Raw genomic sequence first — 22,652 nt, forward strand, 5'->3', positions numbered from 1 at the left:
TTCTTGGATGGGGGCCCTTTCAGGCCGACACAGCCTTCCGGGGTGTGTGCTTGTGCCCAGTGTTCTCACCCACACAGCTCTCTTGGCCATGCAGTTAGGCAGCTCGATCCTTTTCTTTGAGACTCGCTTTAGCTGAGAACTAGGCATCCCAAGTCTTGTGCTGCCCCAACTCCGGGAGCCACATGTCAAGCCCCGAGTCTGCTAAAGCGCCCCTCACTTCGCTTGCAGAGCCACAGCACTGTGACAGCCCTGTTCAAGAAACCCACACTCACCAGTGTTTTCTTCATCACTCCTGCCTCCTGTGGAAGCGGGGTTTCGGGGCCCTCCTCCCCAAATAGCCCATGGGTCTGCAGCAATCTGCAGCATGTGGAGATACTTGCCAATTTTTTTCCTCAGCTTTAGGCCTCAGCCAAAATGGAGAATTAGGAAAGTCTCATTTAACATCCTCTTACCCACCCTTTGAAAGCCAAGTGCTCATAGCCCTTTTAACCTCAGTTCTGACCATTGATCTCTTCTTTTATTTTCCTATGTCTTTTCCACAAGATAAAATATAGATATCTTTCTATTAAATATAATGGGGACCAGTATTAAAATGTCAGCCCCACTGTAATTGTTAGAAGTGTCTCAGAGAGAGCTCTCTTGAATGAGGTTGGCACTATTCACGTATGTTCCTTAAGCTTGCTGTCTGCTCCTCACCATGCATCCCTTTCAAGTTTACCCAAGATTGAGAAAATGAGATCTGACAGCACCATCACCAGGTATAAAAGCTACTTCATGAAAGACCGAAGCCAGCAGGTCATCTATGCGGTATCTGTGCACTCACCGCTCGCCTGTTAGTTTATATTAATACAAGGCAGCAAGTGTAGGAACCAAAAAAGTCAGAGGAAGTCACTTTCCCTACTAACATCCTAAATGGCAGTGTAGCCATTAGATGCCACTAATTACTTATGCTACGGTCACAGCTGGCAGACATCTGGAGTCTGGGACTCAGGTGGCAGAAGAGAGCTGAGCATTAGCCTGCAGCAAGCAATACTATAGCAGGCAGAAATGACCGTCACTCCAAATTGGCCACCAGGGAGTTAGAGAGAGAGAGAATGAATTAGCATTACCTATTAGTGTTTGCAGTGGAGACACATTAGTAGCTGCAGCTCTCAGATCTAACTGAAGGATTTGTCTAAGGCTGTTTAGCGTGACTCTGGCTTCAGGGCTGGTAAAATCTGCCTTGTGGGGGAAGACTGGCTGTGCATGAGCCACTACTCAGAGCCCTGGGCCTGTACCCTGTCTGCACCACCAGGGGGCCTTGAAAATACCATTAAGGTGTATCAAACCCATCATCTCTAGGCAATGAGGGTATCTGGGACCAATAGATAGAAAAGACTTCTCTAAGTGTTTCCAGAGAATCAAGGGTCCCTTGAGTAAGTGACTCCTGAATAGCCTGCAGACACATGAGTATGATCAGGTTCATTAAACAAATAAAATCAATCTATTGAGGGCTGTACATGTACCATGAACTTAGCATTCAGTATCTCCAAGTTTTACCACCACCATTCCCTGCAAAACGAAAATAAAACCCCTATGACACAGATAAGCAAACAGGCTCAGAAAGATTCACTGCTCCAGGTCACCTAGCTTCTCATGGCAGAGCAAGACTAAACCCAAGTGTGCACCAAAACCTGCCCTCCGTTAGTACCACTCACCTTCACCTCAAGTAAATGTTCCCTCTTTAATTCCCACACCCTGTGGGTGTCCCTGGCTGTCACCTGTAACCGCACTCATCTCCTGAGCTCTCTCCAAAGCTGGTTCCAGAAATGGAGCAGACAGCTCTGGGCAAGCAGGCCATCTAAGGGGCACCAGCAATCCCCCCTGCCTGCCATTGTTACTAATATTTAGATGTGTTCTAGTCAACACCAACACATTTGGTGGCTTTACACACAAACTAACCCCATCTCCTCCAAGCCAAACGACTTCATGGTAGAGCAGGCATCAAGGATGATGTGCTTCTTTCTGGAGCTTCCTACCCACAAACTCTGTCTTAAGAAAACTCCTTTTTCCACTTTACTGTTGCAGAGTCAAATAAAAATGATGCATATTACTATCCAGCACTTGATGTAACTGACTCTCCATCTTTAATTCTGACTTCCTAATCCACATCATCACAATGGACAAATGTATCTTAAGATATATAAGAAATGACAAACTGAAAACCATTAGACACAGAGGCTAAAACTGATGCAACTTATTTTTCGATTAAAACTAAACCTAAGCGTCCAGATTAAAAAGCACTATTATATAAAAGCTTGTCAAGGAATTACATCAGAGACAATTATTCTGATAATTCTATGCCTTTTATTCAGTTATTCAGAAAATATTTGATCATTTGTTGCAAAATGTACATTTAAAAAATCCATACAAAAACTGTAATTTGTTTTAAAACCAGACAGCAACAGTGGAAAAATGATTTTGAAAAAAAAGTTCACCAAAAGTAAAAAGACACCCCTCCCCCCAACCCTTTTACATGAAAGCATAAATATGGCAGGTACAAATTTTCCTTGAGTTCCTTGTTGTAATTTGGTCCATAACATGAACAGGCTAAAGTAGAAAAACACAGAGACAATCTGTCCACATTTGCATTATGAGTTGCTCAGGGCACCAGCAGCCTCAGCTCATCCTTCAGATGTTTATTAAACAGAGGAACTGAAATATGAGGTTTGCAGTCTCATCACATACACACTCAAGGAAACGGTGGTACCGTCACAGCCAGGTCCTGTCAGGTGAACAGGGCCATCCACCTGTGGCTGATTCTCGGAAAAATCTCCTTCCTCTCCACGTGAACAAGCAGCTCTGGAATGCTTTTAGGCAGAGTGACGGTGATGTCACAGGCATCACAACAGATCTTATTCCTGGACACTGACTTATGCCCCATCATGAGGGTGGGTTTTTCCTCTTCAACAGATTAAAAAAAAAAATATATATATGGACTTCTAAGATGATGCTACATGTTCTACAAGGGTGCCACAGAAACCCACCCAGGACCACGAGAATGACAGCAACAAAAGGAAAGTGGCTGACATTGCTTCTGTAAGGGATGACGACTACCCCTCCCGTGGGTCTCATCTCTCCCCCACTTGCGGGGAATTGTAAGGGACAGAAAGGCCTGTGGAAGAGACCCCCGGCGGGGAGAGTTATTGCACAACCCGGTAGAGTGAGAGAAAGGCAGGCAGGCAGGGGGCAGGGTGGAGGGCTGCTGCTACTCACACAAGGTAACACTGAATCAGGAGCTCACACAGGGCTGCAACGGCCAGACTAGACCACCTGTCAAATGCGTTATCTATGAATTAACACTCGAGACTGGGAAGTAAAAGTAAACACCTGCATCACAGAAACTTTGGGTTGAATGGGAAGCAAAATAGATCAGAAGAGGGTTATGGTTATGCGTTTAATCTGGGATGGAGGGGGACTGGAAGAGCAGGGCTTGCCACGTGGGGCCAGAGGCACAGGGCGGGGGGTGGTTCTGGAAGTCTCTGAGCTTCCCTAATAGGTACGAGGCAAGGGGTCTGCCGTTAGGCCACCTCACAGGGCTCCTACAGCCACCCAGCAGGTCACAAGAGAACTGACACGAGGGAGAAACCAGGAACACCACCGAGAACACACCGGACCCCAATGCAATGGGAAGGGGAGGGTGTCAGAAATGAATGGGGCAAAACTGTCACAATCTGTGTCCCTTTTATATGTAACTGTACTGAGGCATGGTGTCCTCAGCTGCATATGACAAACAGCTCTGGAGCCCCGGTGGCTGGGGGCTGGCCACACAGTACAAGACCACACGGCAAAGTAAGGCACTTACTATACACACACACACACACACACACAAAGGATCTGCTCAGGACAAAAACTCTGCGGGGGCCTCTGGGCACAAGGCTGCAGGGAGCCTGCAGACCCAATGCTTTTCTCCTTCACGGCTCTGCTAATCCGAGACCTCCACGCACGAGTGAGGCAACTCTCCCCGGGGAGGAGTGGTCTTTTTCAGCCTTGGGGGGTGGTGGTGCAGTTAACACTTGTGCCAGAAGGAGGGTGAAGAGTGAGAAGCTGGTAAAGTCTCCCTCACGGGGACAACCACGGGCTAGAGAGGGATTCCATGTAGGTTTCTGAGTCATCTGACAATGACCTAATGCTCCAGTAATCCCCACGGCCCTCTCCTGCGGACAAGGCCTGAGCTCACAGGGCCGCAGGCGGGAGGAAGAACAACACGGTCGTCCCAGGCTCTCAGCACTGTCTCCAGTGACCGAGAACAGAGCCTCGGGGGATCACGGACGGAAGCCCGGAAGCCCGTTCACCTGTGACACTGAGGCCCCAGGCAGCCAGTCACGTCCAGGCTCCCCCACTTCCTCTCACACCAGGCCTAGGAAAACCTGGCTGTGGAGGCTGGAGCACACGAAGGAGGCCCAAACCCCGGCCTTTCCCAGCCACTTCCCATTAAAGCCTCCACCCAATGCAACTTCTATGTCGGGAGGGGATGCGCTCTCTGACCCAGCCTCTTAATCCACTGCTGAGAAAACAAGGCCAAGGGCTGTTGAGGAAGGAGGTCCCAGAAGAAAGCCCAGAGGCACACGCCTGTCCCAGGCAGCAGGGGAGGTTGGGGCGCCAGGGATTCTAGCCGTGACAAGCACGTGCGAGGAGTCCAGACATCTATTTTAGTTTCTCAGAGGCTGGTAAGTTCTGCCTGGGGACAGGAACAGACAAGGTTCCCAGCAACCACGTCGTAGGTCTGGTGGCCCCGGCACACGTCGGGTGAGAATCGACTCAAACAGGAGAGCGGCAGCAGCTGCCCCACCCCGGCTCAGCCCGCTCCCCTTTTGCCCAGAACCATCCCCTGCCTTCAAGAGGAACACATGTAACCTATTAATAGTGCGGCTGTCAGAGCCCGGCAGGTAAAAATAGCTTTCCCGACACTGGCGCCCCTGGGAGGGCGGCCGGCGGCACGGGATTCCCCCACCCGGCAGGCGGCCTCCCTCTCCTGTCGCTGCCACCCGTGGGCCTCCCCACACGCGCCGGCCATCGGGGGTCGGGGTGCCGAGAGGCCGCAGGTGCTGAGGTAGGTTACATCCCCTCCCCCGCTCTTGGCAAATGGTGCTGAGCCGGCCTCTCAAACTTGGAGGAATATGGCAGGGCCTTCGCAAGTGGCTTGGGGACAGGAGATCATGCATAAAACAGAATAAAGTAGCCAAAGTCACCAAAATGAGAACGAGCGAGCCCAACAGGCTCATGGGCTGACGTGGAATAATTTCAGCTCTGGCAACATGGTTCACGTCAACCTGCTGAAGACTTGGCTCTGCTATGAAATAAATGTGCCGGAGAGGCTGGTCGGGAGGTGACAAAGGACCCCTAACTAGCCTTTGACTCCCCCCTAAAATGTCCCTGAAGCCCAGGCTGGTGCGGTGCCAACCTTACTCATGGTCTCAGGGTTTCGTTTTGTTTTTTTACATAGAACAAACCCTGAACACACCCTTGTCCCCTGGGAAGCAGAGCCAGCCTAAGCCGACCCCAGACACTGTGTTGGTGGGACCGCATCCAAGGCACAACACACTGGCAGCAGTGAAGCCTGCAGACTTCAGGGACATGAAGCCATGTCGTCCACGGCACCCAGGTGTCCTGGGACAGAGCCACGAAAACCTACAGACATGAAAACGGAGGCTGCTTGAGGGCAAGATGTCAGCGGCTTTGCTTACCCCCTCCTCAGCGCGCAGCACGTGGCAGGCACGCCCCTCTGCATTCTCACCTGGGCTCACCTGAGAGGGACAGGCCTCCGGTAGGAAGCGGGCGAGGCCCTGCCAATGACACAGCCGAGGGAGGACCCAGGCTCACGGGGGAGGAAGGTGGGCTTAGCAGGCTGCTGGCTGAACACTCCCCCCATTAGCAGTTCCCAGGGGCGGACAGGGAGCATGACCTCAATTTCAGCCTATGTCAGGGCTGTGTGACTGAAATGGCTAAGGGGTCTGGTTCCTGGTCAGCTCCGCTGTGTTGATACCGAGCTACAAGCTACTCTCTTACCAAAGTTCTGCTGTGCGGCCTAGACAAGTGTCAGAGGAGAAGAGGGAGGGATGGGAGAAACGCATATTTTCAAAAACACTGTCCCACTTCCTAAGGGAAATCAAAAGCAGCCCAGTAGTTCTTCCCATTTCTGCAACCTTACCTTGGACAGAGAGAGGGTCTACAATGGTGTTAGGAAACCAATCCCTCAGTTACTGGAAAGTTAAAATTTATCTATGATGTAAGTGACTTGGAGAAGGGGAGTTGCTTTGATGAAAAGACCCATTTCCCCCTTTTTGGATAAAAATCCAAGGTTTGGTTTCTACTTGACGTCAGAAGGAGGGCCAGCACACCAATGACACAGCATTCCCGTGCCCACCAAGAACTGCTCCCCTTCGCCTCAGCTCAGAGTTCCGAGGTTCTTAATCAGGGCCTTTTAAAGTCTACCGCCCCTTCTGGAAGTCCTTTCAAGGCACCATAAGGACTCGGAGGCCTTGTCTTCAGGGGGAAAGGAGGGGAAAGGATGTGCGAGGGAGGGGGGCAAAAAGACTTCTATCCGCTAACTGGGAGAGTGACCTGGAGTCCGTCCTGGCTTCACGCAGCTCAAAATGCTAGGTGTGCTCAACAAACATCAGCAAATGACAACAACTCCAAAGAACACTCAGTGAGTGAGGCCAGAGCGAGAACAGCCCGGGTGACCACCCCCGAGGCACCAGGGGACCATCACGGGCCCGGAGCCCTTGGGGCTTAGTGTTTCCGCAGCTAGAGACGAAGCCAAGGCAGCGAGCTTGGGCCCCGACAGGGAGGCCGGCTCTGAGCTTAGGACCAGCATCGCTCTGGCAGGTCTGCGCACTGCGGTTCGGTTCGGTTTGGTTTGGTTTGAATGCTGGTGAACGGCTGAAAAAGCAACTGCAGCTGGGACTGCTGAAGAAAGGCCTAGGTCGACTTCTCCGTCGTTCCTGCCGCCATTACCTTTCTGGAAGAGCTGCTGCTCACACGCTTGCTCCCCACGGCGGGAAGACTTGTCCTCCTCCTTCGGCGCTTCCCCCGCAGAGCAGCAGCGGGCTGGTCGCCGGTCCTTGCCCAGCCATGGTGAGTCACGAGACCCAATGGCGTTAACACCATCCTTCTGGGTTGAGTCCTCAGGTCCCAAAGCCAAATGCCTTGGCGTTTACAGCCAGCAGCGGCTGGAATCACGGATCTCGTCAGTTAATCAGCACCAAGGAGATTACGATCCGGGAGGGCCGGGTGCTCCTCTTCCTGCCCCTCCACAAGGGGACACCGAGGGGCCCGCTGCTGGCCCCCGGTGGAGGCTCCTTGGCACGAGGCTTCCAGACTGACAGGTCCTGGGGACTGATGGACAGGACTGTAATCTTAGCTCCCTCTCATTGTAAAAATCCGACACAGAAAAAATTGCACGATCAGGTGAAAAGAGAAAGCAGCAGCCATGAATGAAGAGAAAGAAGAGGCAAAAAGAAAGACAGCCTTGAGAACCTGGGCTTCTAGAAGACCCCGGCACAGGGCAGGGGTGAGGACGCGAGGTGGCCTGAGGGAGGGAAAGAGAAGGAGTTTTGGCTTTATTGAGAATGGTTTATGGAAGAGGAAGAGAAAGCCAGGAAGTAAGAAGGAGAAACCCCTCGCAGAAAGACGGGTCTCTGCCGTTGAGACGGAGCACCACGAGCAGGGGGGCGGAGGCAGGGAGGGGCCGGGCTCCTCGCCCCCCGCTGCGCCCCCACCAAGAGGATTCCTGTTCTCAGCACTTTGGCCTTAAGGAGACTTGAGTTTCTTAGTCCGGGGGGAGGTTCCATTCTCTGCCTTCACCACTCCATTTTCATGGTAACCTGGGAGGTGGAGAGAGACAAGCACGCGTGGTGTTTCTGCTGGGACTGAAGCAGCAGCGGGGAGGTGCGGCCGGCAGCCCTGCTGCCGCACGGGGACAAGCCAAGGGGACACTGGGCCACAGCTTCCCACAGCAAAGGAAGGCCAGCAGACAGCTCCCAGGAGGCTCCTGCTTTCTCCAGTGTCCTGGACAAGTGGCCCTGTTTGAGGGGCCCGGGGATGGCACGCAGCAAAACTCAGAAGCAGGCAGGGGCCTGCCCGCCCAGGCCTGGGGCTGGGGCTGCTCACTCGCTGAGCTCACTCAGAGCTGCCAGGATCCCCAGTTCCCGGCGGGCCCCTGCAGGGCACTGGCCCATTTCGGTAACTCCCAGGAACAGTGGCAACAGAAGGGATGGGGTACGAGAGACTGTAGGGACAAGGCCTTACTCAGATGCCTGACACTCATTTGGCAGAAAAACTGTGCTCTCTTTCCACTGTTGTTAAAAATACCTCTGAGTGCTTTCTCAAAGTCAAAGGTACATGTGGCTGCAGCTGCGTGCCCTGTGCCTCCCCCGCCAGCCAGGCCCGGCTCCTCGTCACACCCAGCTGCGCACGTGTCTGATTCAGACACACACGAGCCCCTGCCAAGCAGGTGGCTGCCTGGAGAAAGGCAGGTGAGTCAAAAACCAGAGCCCGGTGCAGACAGGCCCGCAGGCGGGACAGACAGCGCAGGGCTGGCAGTGCCTGGGCACTCGGTGAGGGTAGGTGCGTGCAGGGGCCGGAGGAGAAGTGGGCGTCCCACCCTGCTGCCCACCTAGCCCTGTGGCACCGTGAGTCATTCCCGAAGACAGAGGAGGAGCCAGCAGGCTGGGAGGCAGGGGCAGGCTGGGATATGGAGCAAAGGGCAGGTGAGGACAGAGCTGCTGTGCAGCTCTGGAGAAAGGACGCCAGCAGCAGCAGCAGCAGCAGCAGCAGAGCTTGGCCGGGGTCCAGAAGCCACCCTGAGGACATGTTTCCCGCCAGGGCTCCCCACCCAGCCCCTGCCCTGCCCCGCAGTGGCCAGGGCTCCCGGCCGAGTTCGGGCCAGTCCCGCCCACAATCTGTCCCTGGCCCACACCCAGCCACGTGCCAGTCAGGGAGCCAGGAGCCCCAGGGCCGGGCAGGGAAGGAGCTGGGGAGGAGGAGCCCGCAGGACTGGTCTGGGGAGCACCGGAGGAGCCGGGCCCGGGCTCCTCCCCACCCACCCCGACAGACCTCGCCTGGCACTCACCACATTCCCTCTTGATGAGCCTGGCTGGTAGTCTGGGGGCAGCTGGGACTCTCCGCTTGGCGCTCTGCTCATTCCAGTATTCCCGCCAGTGCCGCAGCTGGGAGTGGATGAAGCGCCACATGAGCCAGGCCTGGGCGGCACACACCAGCAGCAGCACGCACAGCCTGCGGGGCAAGGGCGGAGAGGTGGGCTTGAGGACGCGGCTCACAGCCTTGGGGCGGGGGACAAGGGCCAGGGACCCTGCCGCTGCTATGGCCCATCCCCGTGGGCCTCACCGCCACCATCACCAGGAAGAGTGTGAGCTTCGGTCAGTCTCTAGCCCGAGCGCACTCCAGGTGTGGGGAAGGGATGGGCCAGGGAGACGCGAAGGAAGTGGTGACAGACATGTGTCCAGCTCCGCGTCACGACACTCCCATGCCTGGGGAGAGGCCCACGGCTGTGTCTCCTTTGTGTCCACAGCACGGAACAAAGCTGAGGTGAGCCCCACAAATAGTGGTGGAATGCAGATGAACTGAATTACGATATAGCTGAAATAATTCCTGAAGAGTGGCTTCTCACCTAGCATGTCACTTAAAAGCAGAACAACCTCAGACAAGTGACCCTCCAGGGACTGTGGGCTCATCAAATCACCACGGCTTCCTCACTGTCTTCCTCTCCGGGAGGGGAGGCCACTGGCTAAGCCACTGGGAACATGGTTTTAAAGAGCCCACATGTGGCTGTAACGATCGACTGAGGCAACGGAGGTGACACCTCCGTGTGCCACAAAGCACTGGACAACTGTAAAGGAATTCACACTCGGCCGGGCCCCGACTGCAGTCTGAGCACGCCAGGACCAGCAAGTGAAGATGGTTTTGAAGGAAGAAGGCTGGTACCTTTTCTCTCCTCAGGCCTCGTGTCCAGAGAGTTCCAGCCAAACACCAACCTGCGGGAGACCCGAGGGCCTGCCTCCTCCTGACCCTCTGCGGAAGTAGTGCCAAGTTCAGGAGGCTCCGGGCAGTGCTCGGGGAGCCCTGACGAACCACCTCAGGCTTCTGCCCAACTCACCGGCAAAGCAAAGTGTTGAAGTTCCCCTTCTCGGGGTCAAAGGCCTGGTTTTCCATGCGAGCCAGTCCGAAGCCGATGGCCAGCACGGCAAGGGTAAGGATGAAGAGGCGGGTGACCCCAAACACGGCAGCCCAGGCACTGAATCTGCTCAACACAGGAGAGAAACACCAGCCTTTAGGGCCCTTGGAGGGAACTTCACCCACTTCAGAAGGGAACCCAAAGAGGATTCAAGGGTGGCCTAGGAGGGTGCATGAGGGATGAGATAGCTAGAATAATATGCTCCAGGAAAAAAATAAAATAAAATAACCTTAGGGCGCCGCCTGCAGGTAAGCGGGCAGTGTGCACCCAGGGAGGGACCCTCCAACCCTCCAGGTCTCGGGGGAGGCACCTGCCCAGCCTGTAGCAGGCCAGCCTCCTGCAGCCCCACTTACAGCTTCTCGTTGTTCTCATCTGCGAAGTAGAAGAGTCGAGCCATGTGGAAGAGGAACTCAGTGGAGTACTGCAGCAACAGCAAGATCAGGCCCAGGCGGCTCAGGCTGGGGGGGAAAGACCAGCCTTACACTCCCCGCAAGACGCTATGCAGGGCAGAGGCCACTGCACCTGGGCTCAGGCTGTCCCCTGTGCCTGGGCTCTGCTTTCCACTCCCACTTTCCCTGGTTGGCCCTGCGTCATCCTTTAGGATGCAGTTTAGCTGTCATACCCTTAGGAATTTTCCCAATATGACCCGCTAGCCTTTTACCTGTCCTGTCTGGGTCAGGTGCCCCTGCCTGCTCCCATAGTGAACCCGGCCTAGGCTCTTTGCAGTGCTTAGCACCTGGCACTCATCACCTAGGCTGGAACCAAGCACAGAAAATTGTTCATGACAAGTTTCTGAGCTCTGAATCTAGCAATATGAAATGCTCCTGCTGTCTGACCGTCCACTGTGCAAGTCTGCAGAGATAAGAGGAACATGGAGAGGCAGGAAGCACTCGTTCGATGTAGTGGAGAGGCAGGAAGCACTCGTTCGATGTAGTCCTGCTCGTACACTCTCCCCTGGTCCTCATCACACTCTGCCAGGGTGACGGCGCAGCGCGGCTTCTTTAGACTCATTCTGCACGTGACACACGAGCACCCAACACAAGGGCAGAGCTGGCACCACTACAGCCTTCGACCCTCAAAGCCCCAGGTAGGACTGATGCTGCCACAGGCCTCCAGAGACGGGACCAGAGCTGAGCACTCCCTCCCTTCCTGCCTCTGTGGACCCACGTCACTCACTCTCCCAGGACGCCTGCTGTGAGAGCCTAGGAGACAAGTGCCACCGGATCTCCAGGCACTTTAGCAAAAAGTTATATATAGCAAGTGCTCACAGTGCCAGCCAGGAGAAAGTAAAGCACAAGGTGTTCCCCTGCACCACGTGGATAAAGCTCAGGGAAAGTCAGAGTTATCAACAACATGGCTCATTCGTCAATATGGTTCTTTTCATAACAGAGACTCTCGAGGCCAAACACTATAGCAACTCTTTCCACTTCCAGAACCACCAAGAAGCAAATTACTCTCCATTTTGTTATAAACCAAAGGCAAGGGGGTTCCAGAGTGACAGGCTCTAGCAGCACCTGCCACAGGACACCGTGAGGCAGGCACCTGGGATGCCTGCAACCTGCAAGGCCGCAATCCAAAGGCCAACATCCATGGGACGTCTTCTCTGGCTCTCTCTCAGGTTAAAGAAGTCACCCTTCTGGGTTCCCATAGCAGGTGACAGACGCCTGCTTACCTCACTAAACTGTCCTTACCTATGTCTATAACTGTCTCGCCCACCAGGCTGAGAATGAACCACTGAAGGTAAAGGAATCGTCCGTTATCCATCTCTGTTTTCCCAAGTCTTAGCATGGTGCTCGGCACACACAGGGTGCCCAATAAATGCCTGCTAATTAAGTGTGCGGGTAGCTGCATGGACATAAAAGGGCAGGGACATCTGGCTGGCTCCAGGTCTCACTCACTTTAAGAGGTACGCTCCAGCTATGTGCACCAGGTACAGGCAGATATACTGGAGCTGGCGGGGGATTTCCTCCTGGAAACAAGAGAAACACACGGTAAACTTGCTCATTCCCCAACCGGAGACGCGGGAACAGAGGGGACGTACGTGCTGGGGGTGTGAGAGAAGGCCGAGGCAGCCTACCCTCCTCAGGGCAGGGAGGCTGTAACACATAGTCCCATGTCACACCATGCACTGGGCCACTGAAAATGCCAAGGGCATTCAGGTCCATTCCTGAATTCCGGCAGCTTCGGGTCTGGTGTCAGAGGGCGAGGATTGGGTTGAGAAAGAAGAGACAGGCGCTGGGGAAGAGGGCTCTGGAAATAATTCAGAGGGAAACTATAAAAACGTCTTTTTAAAGACCGTAGGAATGGCAAAATCCTTCTCTATCTAGGAGATGAGAGTCATGTTTCCCCCAGAGCCACGTGTCTGGTGGAGGCAGCAGGCAAGAGACTGACCCTGGTGGCCTGCTCTCACGGGGTCGCCGTGGCGCTTCCCCAGGGGCTGACTCAACATTTTACTCAGCACCCCGCAACACATTCCCGCCACACCCCGACACTCCAGAGGAAAGGCAGGGGAGGAGCCATGGGGAAAGCAGGAGGGGAGTGGAGACGAATGTCCTCCCAGAGCGGGAAGGAGAAGTGGGCACTCACCTTCCGTACCTTCTGGAAGTACAGCTCAGGCAGCGCGTGCAGCCAGTAGGCCAGCTGGCACAGGTAGAAAAACTTCACCTGGAAGCTGGAGACAGGGGGCGAGTCACATGGGCAGGACAGAGAAAAATGCCAAGCACAGGAGGGAGAGGCACGGGCCACTCTGTGTGTGACGAGCTGGGCCAGGAGAGAGGGAGTGAGCCCGGCGATCACCCACCCTGAGCCCGGGGACCCTCGCTTCCCCCTGGCCTCTGCCCTTGTTCCACATACAAGACCGGATGAAGGGACATAGAAAGTCCACGGATAGAAACAAAAATGGCTAAAAGTGCAGAGAAGGGCTTCTTCAACCTCCAGGAGGGAGCTGATTACAGAGCACGTCGACCAAGATGGCGGCCACGGAATACGCTAAACGATGAATGGCTCTAAGTAGCTACGGAAAATCTAACTCAGCGCAACATACTCTGCTCTTGTTGCTCTTAAAGGTCTTAGAAAGGCAAAGGGTGGCCTCCTGAGGGAGATGGGCCCAGGTGTCACCCTCCTGGCATCCTGGCAGCACCGAGAGAGGAAGGGGACGCTGCCTCTGACAGGTCATTGGCCGCAGCTGGCCAGAGGGAAGATGTGTGTGAATGTGAGTGGGCTGCCGAGATGGTACAAAGCCCCAAGAACTTTATGGAGATGTTCTGCTTCTATATCCGTCTCGTGCAGTGTAGGGACCTCTGTGGCAGCAGTTAGTACAGATGACATTTCATCTGGGGCTTCTCCAGTCAAGCATGCTGGGAGGCAGTGGCTCCTAGACCAGACTACCATCCACGACACCCTGCCCCAGTAGACTCAAGGAATGATCCGGTCCTCATGCCAGCTGGCCGCCCATGTTCCGGCCACATTCTGGGATGGGCAGACAGTGGACAGCTCGTTCCTCCCTAGGGACTGAGTTGTGAGAGTACTCACGGGAGGTACACATGCGGGTAGTCTTCCCAGAGGCTTCTCGGGTTTGTTAAGTATCCTTCCTGCAGAGGGGAAGAAGAGAGACCACTCAGAGATGTGGACATGAGACCCACTGGGGCCCTGGGACCAGTCCGGGGGTCAGGGACATACCCAGCCCCCACCTGCTAGAAAGAGAAAGGAACAGAAAATGTGAAAATGAAGGACCCCTCTGCATGGGACCCCCTGGTACTTGGCTACTTTCTTTATTGCAGAGTCATGTTGGAGTAGGAAGTGCCGTGCTCTGGGGTCAGAAGACCTGTGTCTGAATGAGTCCAACACTTACTGGGTGCATCCTCCGAACAAGGTAATCGGTCTCCCTAAGCTTCAGTTGGCTCAGTTATAAAATGAGGATAAAGATACCTACTGTCACAGCTATTGCTGGAAATAAATGTGATAGTTTATGTGACAGTGTCTAGTACCGTGCCTGGCATGCAGGCACTCAGGAAATGCTTGTAGTATGTATAAGCAAATAGACTCTAGAATCATCACCCACTGGAAAAATGAAAGGCTTAGTTTGGCCTTTCACAGGACCATGAATAAAAGGAATCGCAGGGCCTCACAGGCCTCACCGCGCATCTGGACTCTGACACCTATCACAGCATGTCATTAATGCCAGTCGCCTCTGTGACTCTGCAGGTTCCTTCCCGCTAGCGTCCTGTCCCGCCCTGCCTTAGGTCTCCAGTGTCTAGCGCAGCACCTGGTACGGGGTGAGGGAGGCAACCTAAAAACCCTCCCATCACCAAACATCCAGAAATGCTAGATGGAATCCAACAAATATTCTTTCAAATGCAAAGCTAGCTCACACTAAGAAAGGGAACCCCCCTGGGGCCCAGAGGGATAGAAGCGAAAAGCCAGAGCAGTGAGGTGACACTGTAGCAGCTCAGAAGGCGTCACCCCCGGGGCCAGGGTTTTGTGCCCATGTGGGAACAGAAGATGATGCCTTGGGTGGGGACCCTGAGACTTCGTATAAAATCAGCACCCTCGAAAGGCTACAGCCTCCGAGAAAGGGTAGAGTAGAAAGTATTTGCTGAGTCCAGTGAAATTTGTTGGTTGAATGAATGAATGAATGATGAATGCTTTAGGCAATTTCTCTCTTTTGAAGAAAGGGCTCTTACTTGTCACTCCGAGAAGGCAGAGGTTAGACTAGTATGACCTCATTTTAGAAATAGGGAAATGAAGGAATTGACAGGAGAGATCTTCTGAAAGGAGATGGTTTTCCAGTAGCACAGCTGAAATCTGAGAGGGGCCACCAGTCTCCTGGTGCAATGACTTCAGGCCAGGTTGCCTCAGTAAATCAGAAAATCAACTGCTTTGATGAAAAGGCGGAGAACCTCACCTGGCCACACTGTGGCTAAGGGCAGGGGTTCTGCAGTGCTCAGGAGGAGGAGGAGGCCAACACATCTTAGTGAGAAGCAGTCTAGGTTACTGTCTACTGATCTTCCAGTTTTATTTCCAAGCGAGGGCTGATCCACCCACCTTAGTGTCACTAGATGACCTCTGACATGTCAGTATGCATTTCGGGTATAGCCCACAGCCCAAATCCCACAACCCTGGGCTTCCGTCAGCACGATGACCTAACTGATGGGTTCAGTCAGACACAGCGTGGTCACGGAAACTCAGATTGGAAGGAAAAGGTGTCCACTTCAAACCTACATGGCCTCATTTCTAGTCACACTAGCGCTGCCCTCCTCCTTTGGTGGCAAACAGATCGAGGTGCACAGGCAGAAGACGCTGCTGGTGGTGCCGGTGGTAGCAGTGAGCTCCTCCAAACACACTGCTATCTATTTCCGCCTTCCTCCCGCCACTCACACACCTGCCTCCACCCGATCTCCGGCTCTAGGCTACCCCATTCCAGGGAGGTCAGAGAGGTGAGAATGTCTCCTCCTGGGGGAAGCAGCAACGTAGTTAGCACGAAAAATGGTACTTCTGGGACTGAGGTGGGAGAGGAATTTCTGCCAAAAAAAGACAGGCCAAGAGAAGCAGTATTGAGAGAAATCGAAAGCCCGGATAATCTTGTGATTTTAAACAGGAACAGTCCTCGGTATGGCTTCTTTACTTAGGAGACAAAGAGGTCAGAACTTGGAAGCCAGTAAGCAAAGAAAACTCCCCAGAAAAATGCTGCCTGCTTGCAAATGTCCAGTCCGCTGGGACGGGGGGAGGTGGGGGGGGAGGGGGAGAGCGGGGGAGCCAGAGGAAAAGTGACTCACTGCTCTGAGAACAGCCTTTTCCAGACCTCTGTCCAGGCAGCTGTCTTCGGGCAGAACGGGGCTGGGGCACCCTAAGCTCAGGCATGCAGAGCCCCCGGCTTCACAGGGGGCGAGTGTGGCCCAGGGAGCACCTGTAACCCACCCCAAATCCCATCCACCGACAGGCCTCGGCAGATGGTGTGGAGGAGCTTTTGAAATCCTTTGTTCTCTTCTGATTCTACAAATCGACCCACAAGCTCAGCAAGGCCTCCACAAGCTGGAAACATCCCTCATGTTTCCCCAGCAGCCTTCCTTTCTGGTGCACGAACAAAGAGAATCACAAAACCAGCAGAATTCAGACATAACACAGCCAGCTGCTACCTAGATTCAGACACACCTTATATCATCTGTCCATCAAAAACAACCATGCACTAAAAATCTGCTCTAAAGCAACTACTCTGTTGGTAGAAACCAGTTCTCACAGAAGGACCAGCATTAAAGACTGTTCCTCTACTGGGTCACTGAGCAGTGGATTTTAGGTTCCAAAATATGAAGTCGGACATCTCAAGGAACTCAGACAGGGGGAGACCAAATGCCTGCCCACCCTGCTGTCTCCAGTGGAGTTTTTTTTTTCCCCCTAACCAATGAATAGCAGATAAAGATAGATTAAAAGTTAGAAGCTGACATTCTTACAAAATTACTGGTTGGTCCAGCCACACTCCTCCCATCACACTACCTGTGTGTATATAGAGAGGAACATCTGAATCAAATACCAAAATAAAACTGGTATTTCTGGTGGGAGGGATTTGGGGTAGATGTTTGCTTTTTTTTTTTTTTTAACCTCTCTGTACTGCTAGCTTTTTAAAAAATGCTCATCTATGATGTTTATAAAAATAGTCCATTACTTAAAAAACTGTTGAAGGCTGAAGAAAGAAGATGCATTTGCAGTTCGTTCATTCATTCTCACAGCAAATGTTTAGTGAGCACTTAGTACATGCCAGGCAGCCCTAGGGATACAGCAGTGAGCACAGTGCCTGCCAGTGAGCAGCTCAGGGTCTCCTGGGAGGGACAGACACAGAGCATATGCACACGAACGGGAAACACACCAGTAACGGGTGCAGGGCAGGGAATGCAAATGGGGGCGTTCTCTGAGGAGGTGACGTGGAGGTGGAGACTTGGATGGCAAGCAGGAACTGGCCAGCCATAGGATGTCAGCGGACAGAGCACCTGAGCGGAGGAACCGCCAGTGCAAAGCCCAGGAGGCAGGCACGGCCAGGAGCATCAGAGGAGCAGAGGTAGGAACGGGGGCTGCGGCCAGCGAGGTGAGATAGCAAGGCTGGCAAGGGCCCAGACAGCGAGTGAGGAGGAAAAAATGATTTTGGCTATTAAGCCAGGAAATGTGTGATTTTATTTATGTTTTAAAAAGCTCCATCTGGCTGAGCAGAAAATGGACTGGGGTGGGAGGGTGCAAGAGTGGAAACAGCCTCCTTCTGGAAAAAAGATATTCAGTGGCCCAGGAAAGAGATGCCGGTGGCTCGGACTACAGGTCAGGGTTTCTCAGCCTTGGCACTATGGACACCTGGGGCCAGGTCATGTTTTGTTGTGGGAGTCGTCCTATGCATTACAGGACATTTAGTAGCACCCCCAGCCTCTACACACTAGACGACAACAGCATAGTGCCCAATGTCCCCCGGGGGGCGGAAGCTCCCCAGGTGGAGGCCTCTGGACCAGGGGAAACAGCAGGGGCAGAAAGCAGCAGGCAGATGCTCCATGTGTTTCGGAGGCAGAGCTGCCCGCACCCGCTCATGAACGGACTGTGGGGGGAGAGAAAGAAGAATCATGAAACATTTGCATTATAACAGAAAAATATGATTTTAAAAAAAATCAGCTATTTTTACTCCTTTTACAGAACTCCTTCTCTTTTCCTCCAACCACTTTCCTCCCAGGCAGAATGGTTCGGCTGGAGGAGGTGAGGACCAGGAGTTAAACGGTGTTATTGGGAGCTGGTGTCACTGGAGCTTCCGGGGGTCCCCTGGTCTCTGTTTCCTGCCCCGTGTGTCGAGTGGGGAACTGGCTCTCCCCGGGGGGGAAGACTGCTACGTGCTTCCCAAGAAAGGCCTCGGTGCTCCCAGCCAATTCCCATCATCACTGTCAAGTCCTCGAAGGACGGAGCAGTTCGTGTTTCACACCCTGGAAGGGGTGTTAAGTCACTTGGCTCTGGCTCCGAATCTGGTCGCCATGTGTCATGGCTGGGGTGGAATGTCCGGGGGCGAGGGTGAAAGGGTAAAAGTGATTCAGAGATGAGGCAATGCTTCACCTGCAAGCTCAGTTAGATGTCGCTGGCATCCCGAGGCCATTCTGCCTGAAAGCAGCTTAGGTCTCCCGAGGTGGGAATGAACCTGAGATCAGGGGTTGGGAGAGGTCTGAGACCCAGAAATACAGAGACGGAGTGCACCGCGCAGTGGCAGGGGCGGTATTCACACTAGGTAAGTAAGTCTGCCCCCCGGGACGGTGTAGCAATGTAGCCCTGTTCGAGAGGACAGAAGTCTAGGTCCCTCGTTTTAAATTCCTAGTGCCCTGCTTAGGAAAACTATTCTGCGACAAAATGATAATAGGAATAAAAGCAATATCCAAAAGGACATGCTGACCCCTGCTTTGAGAATATGAACTCAGTGTTCAGCTCTGGAGACAGACAGTTCCTCATGATGAGAGAACCCGTTGCTGTCAATGATGGATGACGAAGGAGGTGAGGGGTCTGCAGAAGGCAGAGAAGGGAATCTCAAAGAGGTTACAGGGTTGCCAAATTCTCCAAGCCCGGGGCCTAGCTTTCTCCCGGGACCAGGTTACAGAAGAGCAGTGCTCCAGGTGGGGGTGGGTGCTAATTAAACACTTCCTAGCACGACAGGCAGGGTCTTGTTACAGTGAACCCCAAGGACTGTCCACATTCCTTTGTACAAAGGAATTTCGCTGTATCAAAGCTTGCTTGACATAAGAGTCCTATTGTGTAGGAAGGGGAGGTAGATGAATTGTCCGGTCCTGCAGGCATTTGTTGGAACGGCAGCAACTCTCACAGGATTTGATGTGCGGACAGGGCACGGCTGGCCTTATTTATGGAAGGCCAAAGTAGTAAAACAGAACGTGGGCTGGATTGGAACCAGACCCCCCGAGTGCAGGCTGTCCTTGCTACCCCAAGACCATGTAACCATGGGCACACTGCAAAATTTGAGCTTGGAACTCTTTAGTCTATAACATGGAGAGCAGAATGAACCAAACATTTATCTTATGATACAGTGATTGTAGACAGGACTTGTAAAACAATACAGCGTCATGTAGATACAGGGTATCATTATTTCAGTATCACATGATAATTATAACAAGTGTTTACTGTTGGACAAGACTCTCTCTAGCTATAAGATGGCATCTATACCATTTGGCCTCTCACTGCAATACCATGAGGTACAAAAATACTTCCAGTTCGTAAGAAACTGAAGGTTCTAAGAAATTTGCTCCCTGCTCTTTTTTTCCCCCCTGCTAAGTCTTTCCCAGTCATTTTATCTGCAATCCAAGAGAGACCTGCCTCTCGGCCTGGGCTCCCCGACCCCTTTGGCAGCCCGGAGGCTCACTCACCGTCACCACCACGTAGAAGCACCAAATCACCGAGCTGAGATGAAAGACGACCAGCTGTCCAGATTCATTGAACTTGCTGTGTTTGACCTTGGAGAGATGAAGCCGTTTGCTGATTTTCTAAAGAACAGAGAAAACCCCTTATGTTAATGTACATCCACGCTGGGCAGATTTCAAGCTGTTTCCTCCCCACAAAAGGGCTGAACATGATTAGAAGGTTGAAGCCAGCCATAACCCAAGTATTTATTGTATGCCGACCATGTGCATATAGAACTTAGTTTAAGGCAAGCATTTTGAAAAAGCAGCAAGATGAATATCTTTAGCTTATGTGTAAGGAAAACATCCCCCAATCATTCTGAGTGTGACAGACCCATAAGGACACTGTCTCGTCGTATTTCCAACAGCTTTTTCCTCGCGTAGTAAGTCCTGCTGTCCCATGTGCTGTTTAGAGAAGGCTGAGGGAGGGGACAGAAACTACAGTGTTGGTGAGGGAAGTCCAGTCGACAGGACCAACCAGGGGACGCAAACTGAGGGCCAAGTGGACTCAGGGCTGCAGTTTCCTCCAAGGCAGGGTCCTCCGCCCAGGGCTTCTCCCCAGCTTCGGGTTTCAGAATCCAGACAGGTCACTTACGTCTAAAATGTACTCCTGAACCACAGCGTGCAGGATGATGGTAATGAAGATGTAGAACAAGATTGTGACCAGGTCCTTGGGGCCGTAGTGGTAGTGCACTGTCTCACCATCTGTGAAGGCAATCAGAGTCAGTCAGCGTCCCTGGGGTGCGGGGAGCAGAAGATGCCATCACGTGGTACCCATTTGCTGTGGCCCCACACTTAGAAGAAGGTTTCTGCCCCAGAATCCTGTCCAACCTCGGGTCTTCTTCCTTGGGAAGTGCCAAGGGGAAGCTGAGGAGAAGCCGGCGCACCGCCATACTGTGATGACCGGGCGTCTCCCGAGTCTGGGCAGGACAGCACAGTGGTTGGGAGCCAGCGGTTGGAGACAGCCAGTCTCCATCACTCCCTGACTGTGTGACTGTGGATAAGTGACTAACTTCTCTGAGCCTCAATTTCCTTCCCTGTAAAATGGGACTACAGTTACACTTCACCGAGGAGGCCCAGAGTGGGGGTTAAGAGTGTGGACTCAGAAGCTGGACTGCCTGACTTTGTGTCACAGCTCTGTCCTTTACTTCCTATGGGACCTCGGGGTACCTCTATGTGTGACCTCTCTGTGCCTCAGTTTCCTCATCCGAGTTCCTGTATCGTCGGGTTATTGTGAAAATGAGATGAATTAATAAACATAAAATGCTTAGAACAGGGTGTGGCACACAGTAAGTATTTGCTATTATTTTGCTACAGGGATTTGCTATTTTTTTTTTGCTGGGCTATTGTGAGGATTAAATGAGATAATTTGCTTATCACAGTGCCTTCAACTTTATAGTAAGCATGCAAGAAATGGTGGTGTATTGCAAGACTATTTAATATTATAGTAATAAATTAGACAGAATCCTAGATACAGAAATCCCACGACCCTCTCCTGCTGCTGCCTCCTTCCCCACGGACAGCGGGGAACCCGCACCCCGTTCTGGCTAGCAGGCGGCAGGCGGCAGGCTGCAGTGCAGGAGCCTGGCAGACGCCTGCCTGGGCCAGGGCTGCTCTGCACACCCGCCCCTCCCCCCCCAGGCACACTGGCTGCCTTTCCAGCTGTGCTGCACTCGTCCTGAGTCACACACACATGAGTCATCTCGTCGCTGGGATGCGTTTACCAGAAGGTAGGCCAGGGGTGGTTTCTTTCAGGGTGGCCAGAGAACACAGTGCAGCTGACTGGGTCACTCTGGGAGTCACCCCTCACCTCAGCCTCCCTGGACCGGGAGACGGTGAGTGTGGGCGGTGGTGAGCGGGAAGGAGGAGGTGGTGAGGACAGAGAGAACATGAACTTTGAAACCAGACAGACTTTCCTTTTTCCTCTCCCTCCTCCTTTCCACAAAGACCTACTCTGCGAGAGGCCCTCGCCTAACTGTTGAAACAGGGAGATAAAAGACCAGCCCCCGGCTGCAAAGCACACAGCACAGCAGGGAGACGAAGGAACAGACTAGGATTACACCACACACAGGCACGAGCCCCCAGGAGGTGAGCACAGCGAGCCAGGCGGATAGAGCCTGACTCCGGAAGTGCAGGAGGTGCGGGGTGACGGGGTCGGGGTGAACAGGCTGGTGTAGGAACCAGGGAGGGGCGGGGCAGTCGGGGGCATCCTGGGCAGAGGAGGCAGCACCCAGGCAGCATGCAGGGAATGAGGCTGGGTGCCGGGGCTGGCCGGGCAGGTAGTTGTGGCAAGTGACGAGGCTGCTGCTAATGGCCTTGCGAGCCACATGGAAGGGTGTGGACTTTATCCTGAAGGCAATGTGGAAACATCGAAGAACTCAAATCAAACAGGAAAATGATGAAATCTGTGTTTTGGAAAGTTTACTCTGGCAGCAGTGGACGCACCTGGAGGTGAGGACAGCGGTTAGGAAGCCCGCCCTGTGAGCCAGGTGAGGAGCCGCTGGGCCTACACTGAGGCAGGAACTGATAACCCTGGTGACAGACCCACCCTGACCCACCAAAGGGCTGAGGTCTGGGAGGAGAAGACAGGAAGGTGAGCAGACGGACGCGGGACCCAGCCTCTGATGCTGCTCTACCTCCTGGGAAGCTGGGATAATTTCCTTGCTTTCTTCATAAAGGAGGATCAAAGGAGACTAATTAGATGGTAGCATATTTTGAAACTATTAAATAACTAAACACATGCAAAGTTTCATCATCAAGACCATCATCATTAGGCAAAATGGGATTTGGACTCAACCAAACAAGCACGGTCCAAAAATCAGTGAAATAACACCTGTCAAGACTTTAGATTATCCATTTTAAAGCCCTTTGAAGGTCACCTGCCATTTTGTACCCCAGATACTATGGGGTCCCAAGAGATGTGACTGTAGCCTTAAGTCCTTCTTGAAATAAGAATGAAGGTGAGTAAATCCATTCTGTGTTCCTTCGCTGTTGAGTGCAGC

At 53.1% G+C, this 22,652-nt stretch overlaps 1 protein-coding gene across 2 annotated transcripts in view; it reads right to left on the reverse strand.

Annotated features, from left to right (window-relative positions):
• Positions 1-2,332: 2,332 nt before the first annotated feature.
• TRAM2 (translocation associated membrane protein 2) overlaps positions 2,333-22,652 on the reverse strand; it is a 74,487-nt gene continuing 54,167 nt past the window's right edge. Inside the window, exons 3-11 of one of the 2 annotated variants that reach the window (XM_045543732.1) lie at positions 20,246-20,355; positions 19,618-19,734; positions 13,769-13,827; positions 12,824-12,908; positions 12,136-12,206; positions 10,591-10,695; positions 10,160-10,303; positions 9,116-9,279; positions 2,333-7,868 (exon numbers count right to left, since the gene is read on the reverse strand). In XM_045543732.1, the coding sequence (XP_045399688.1) occupies positions 7,795-7,868; positions 9,116-9,279; positions 10,160-10,303; positions 10,591-10,695; positions 12,136-12,206; positions 12,824-12,908; positions 13,769-13,827; positions 19,618-19,734; positions 20,246-20,355 (929 nt within the window). In that variant the 3' untranslated portion in view covers positions 2,333-7,794. Of the gene's footprint in view, positions 7,869-9,115; positions 9,280-9,960; positions 10,075-10,159; positions 10,304-10,590; positions 10,696-12,135; positions 12,207-12,823; positions 12,909-13,768; positions 13,828-19,617; positions 19,735-20,245; positions 20,356-22,652 lie in introns of those variants that run through there. The other variant, XM_045543733.1, reaches the window with a different exon arrangement.

Source organism: Lemur catta, chromosome 2 (assembly GCF_020740605.2).
Source record: "Lemur catta isolate mLemCat1 chromosome 2, mLemCat1.pri, whole genome shotgun sequence".
NCBI classification, from domain to species: Eukaryota; Metazoa; Chordata; class Mammalia; order Primates; family Lemuridae; genus Lemur; species Lemur catta.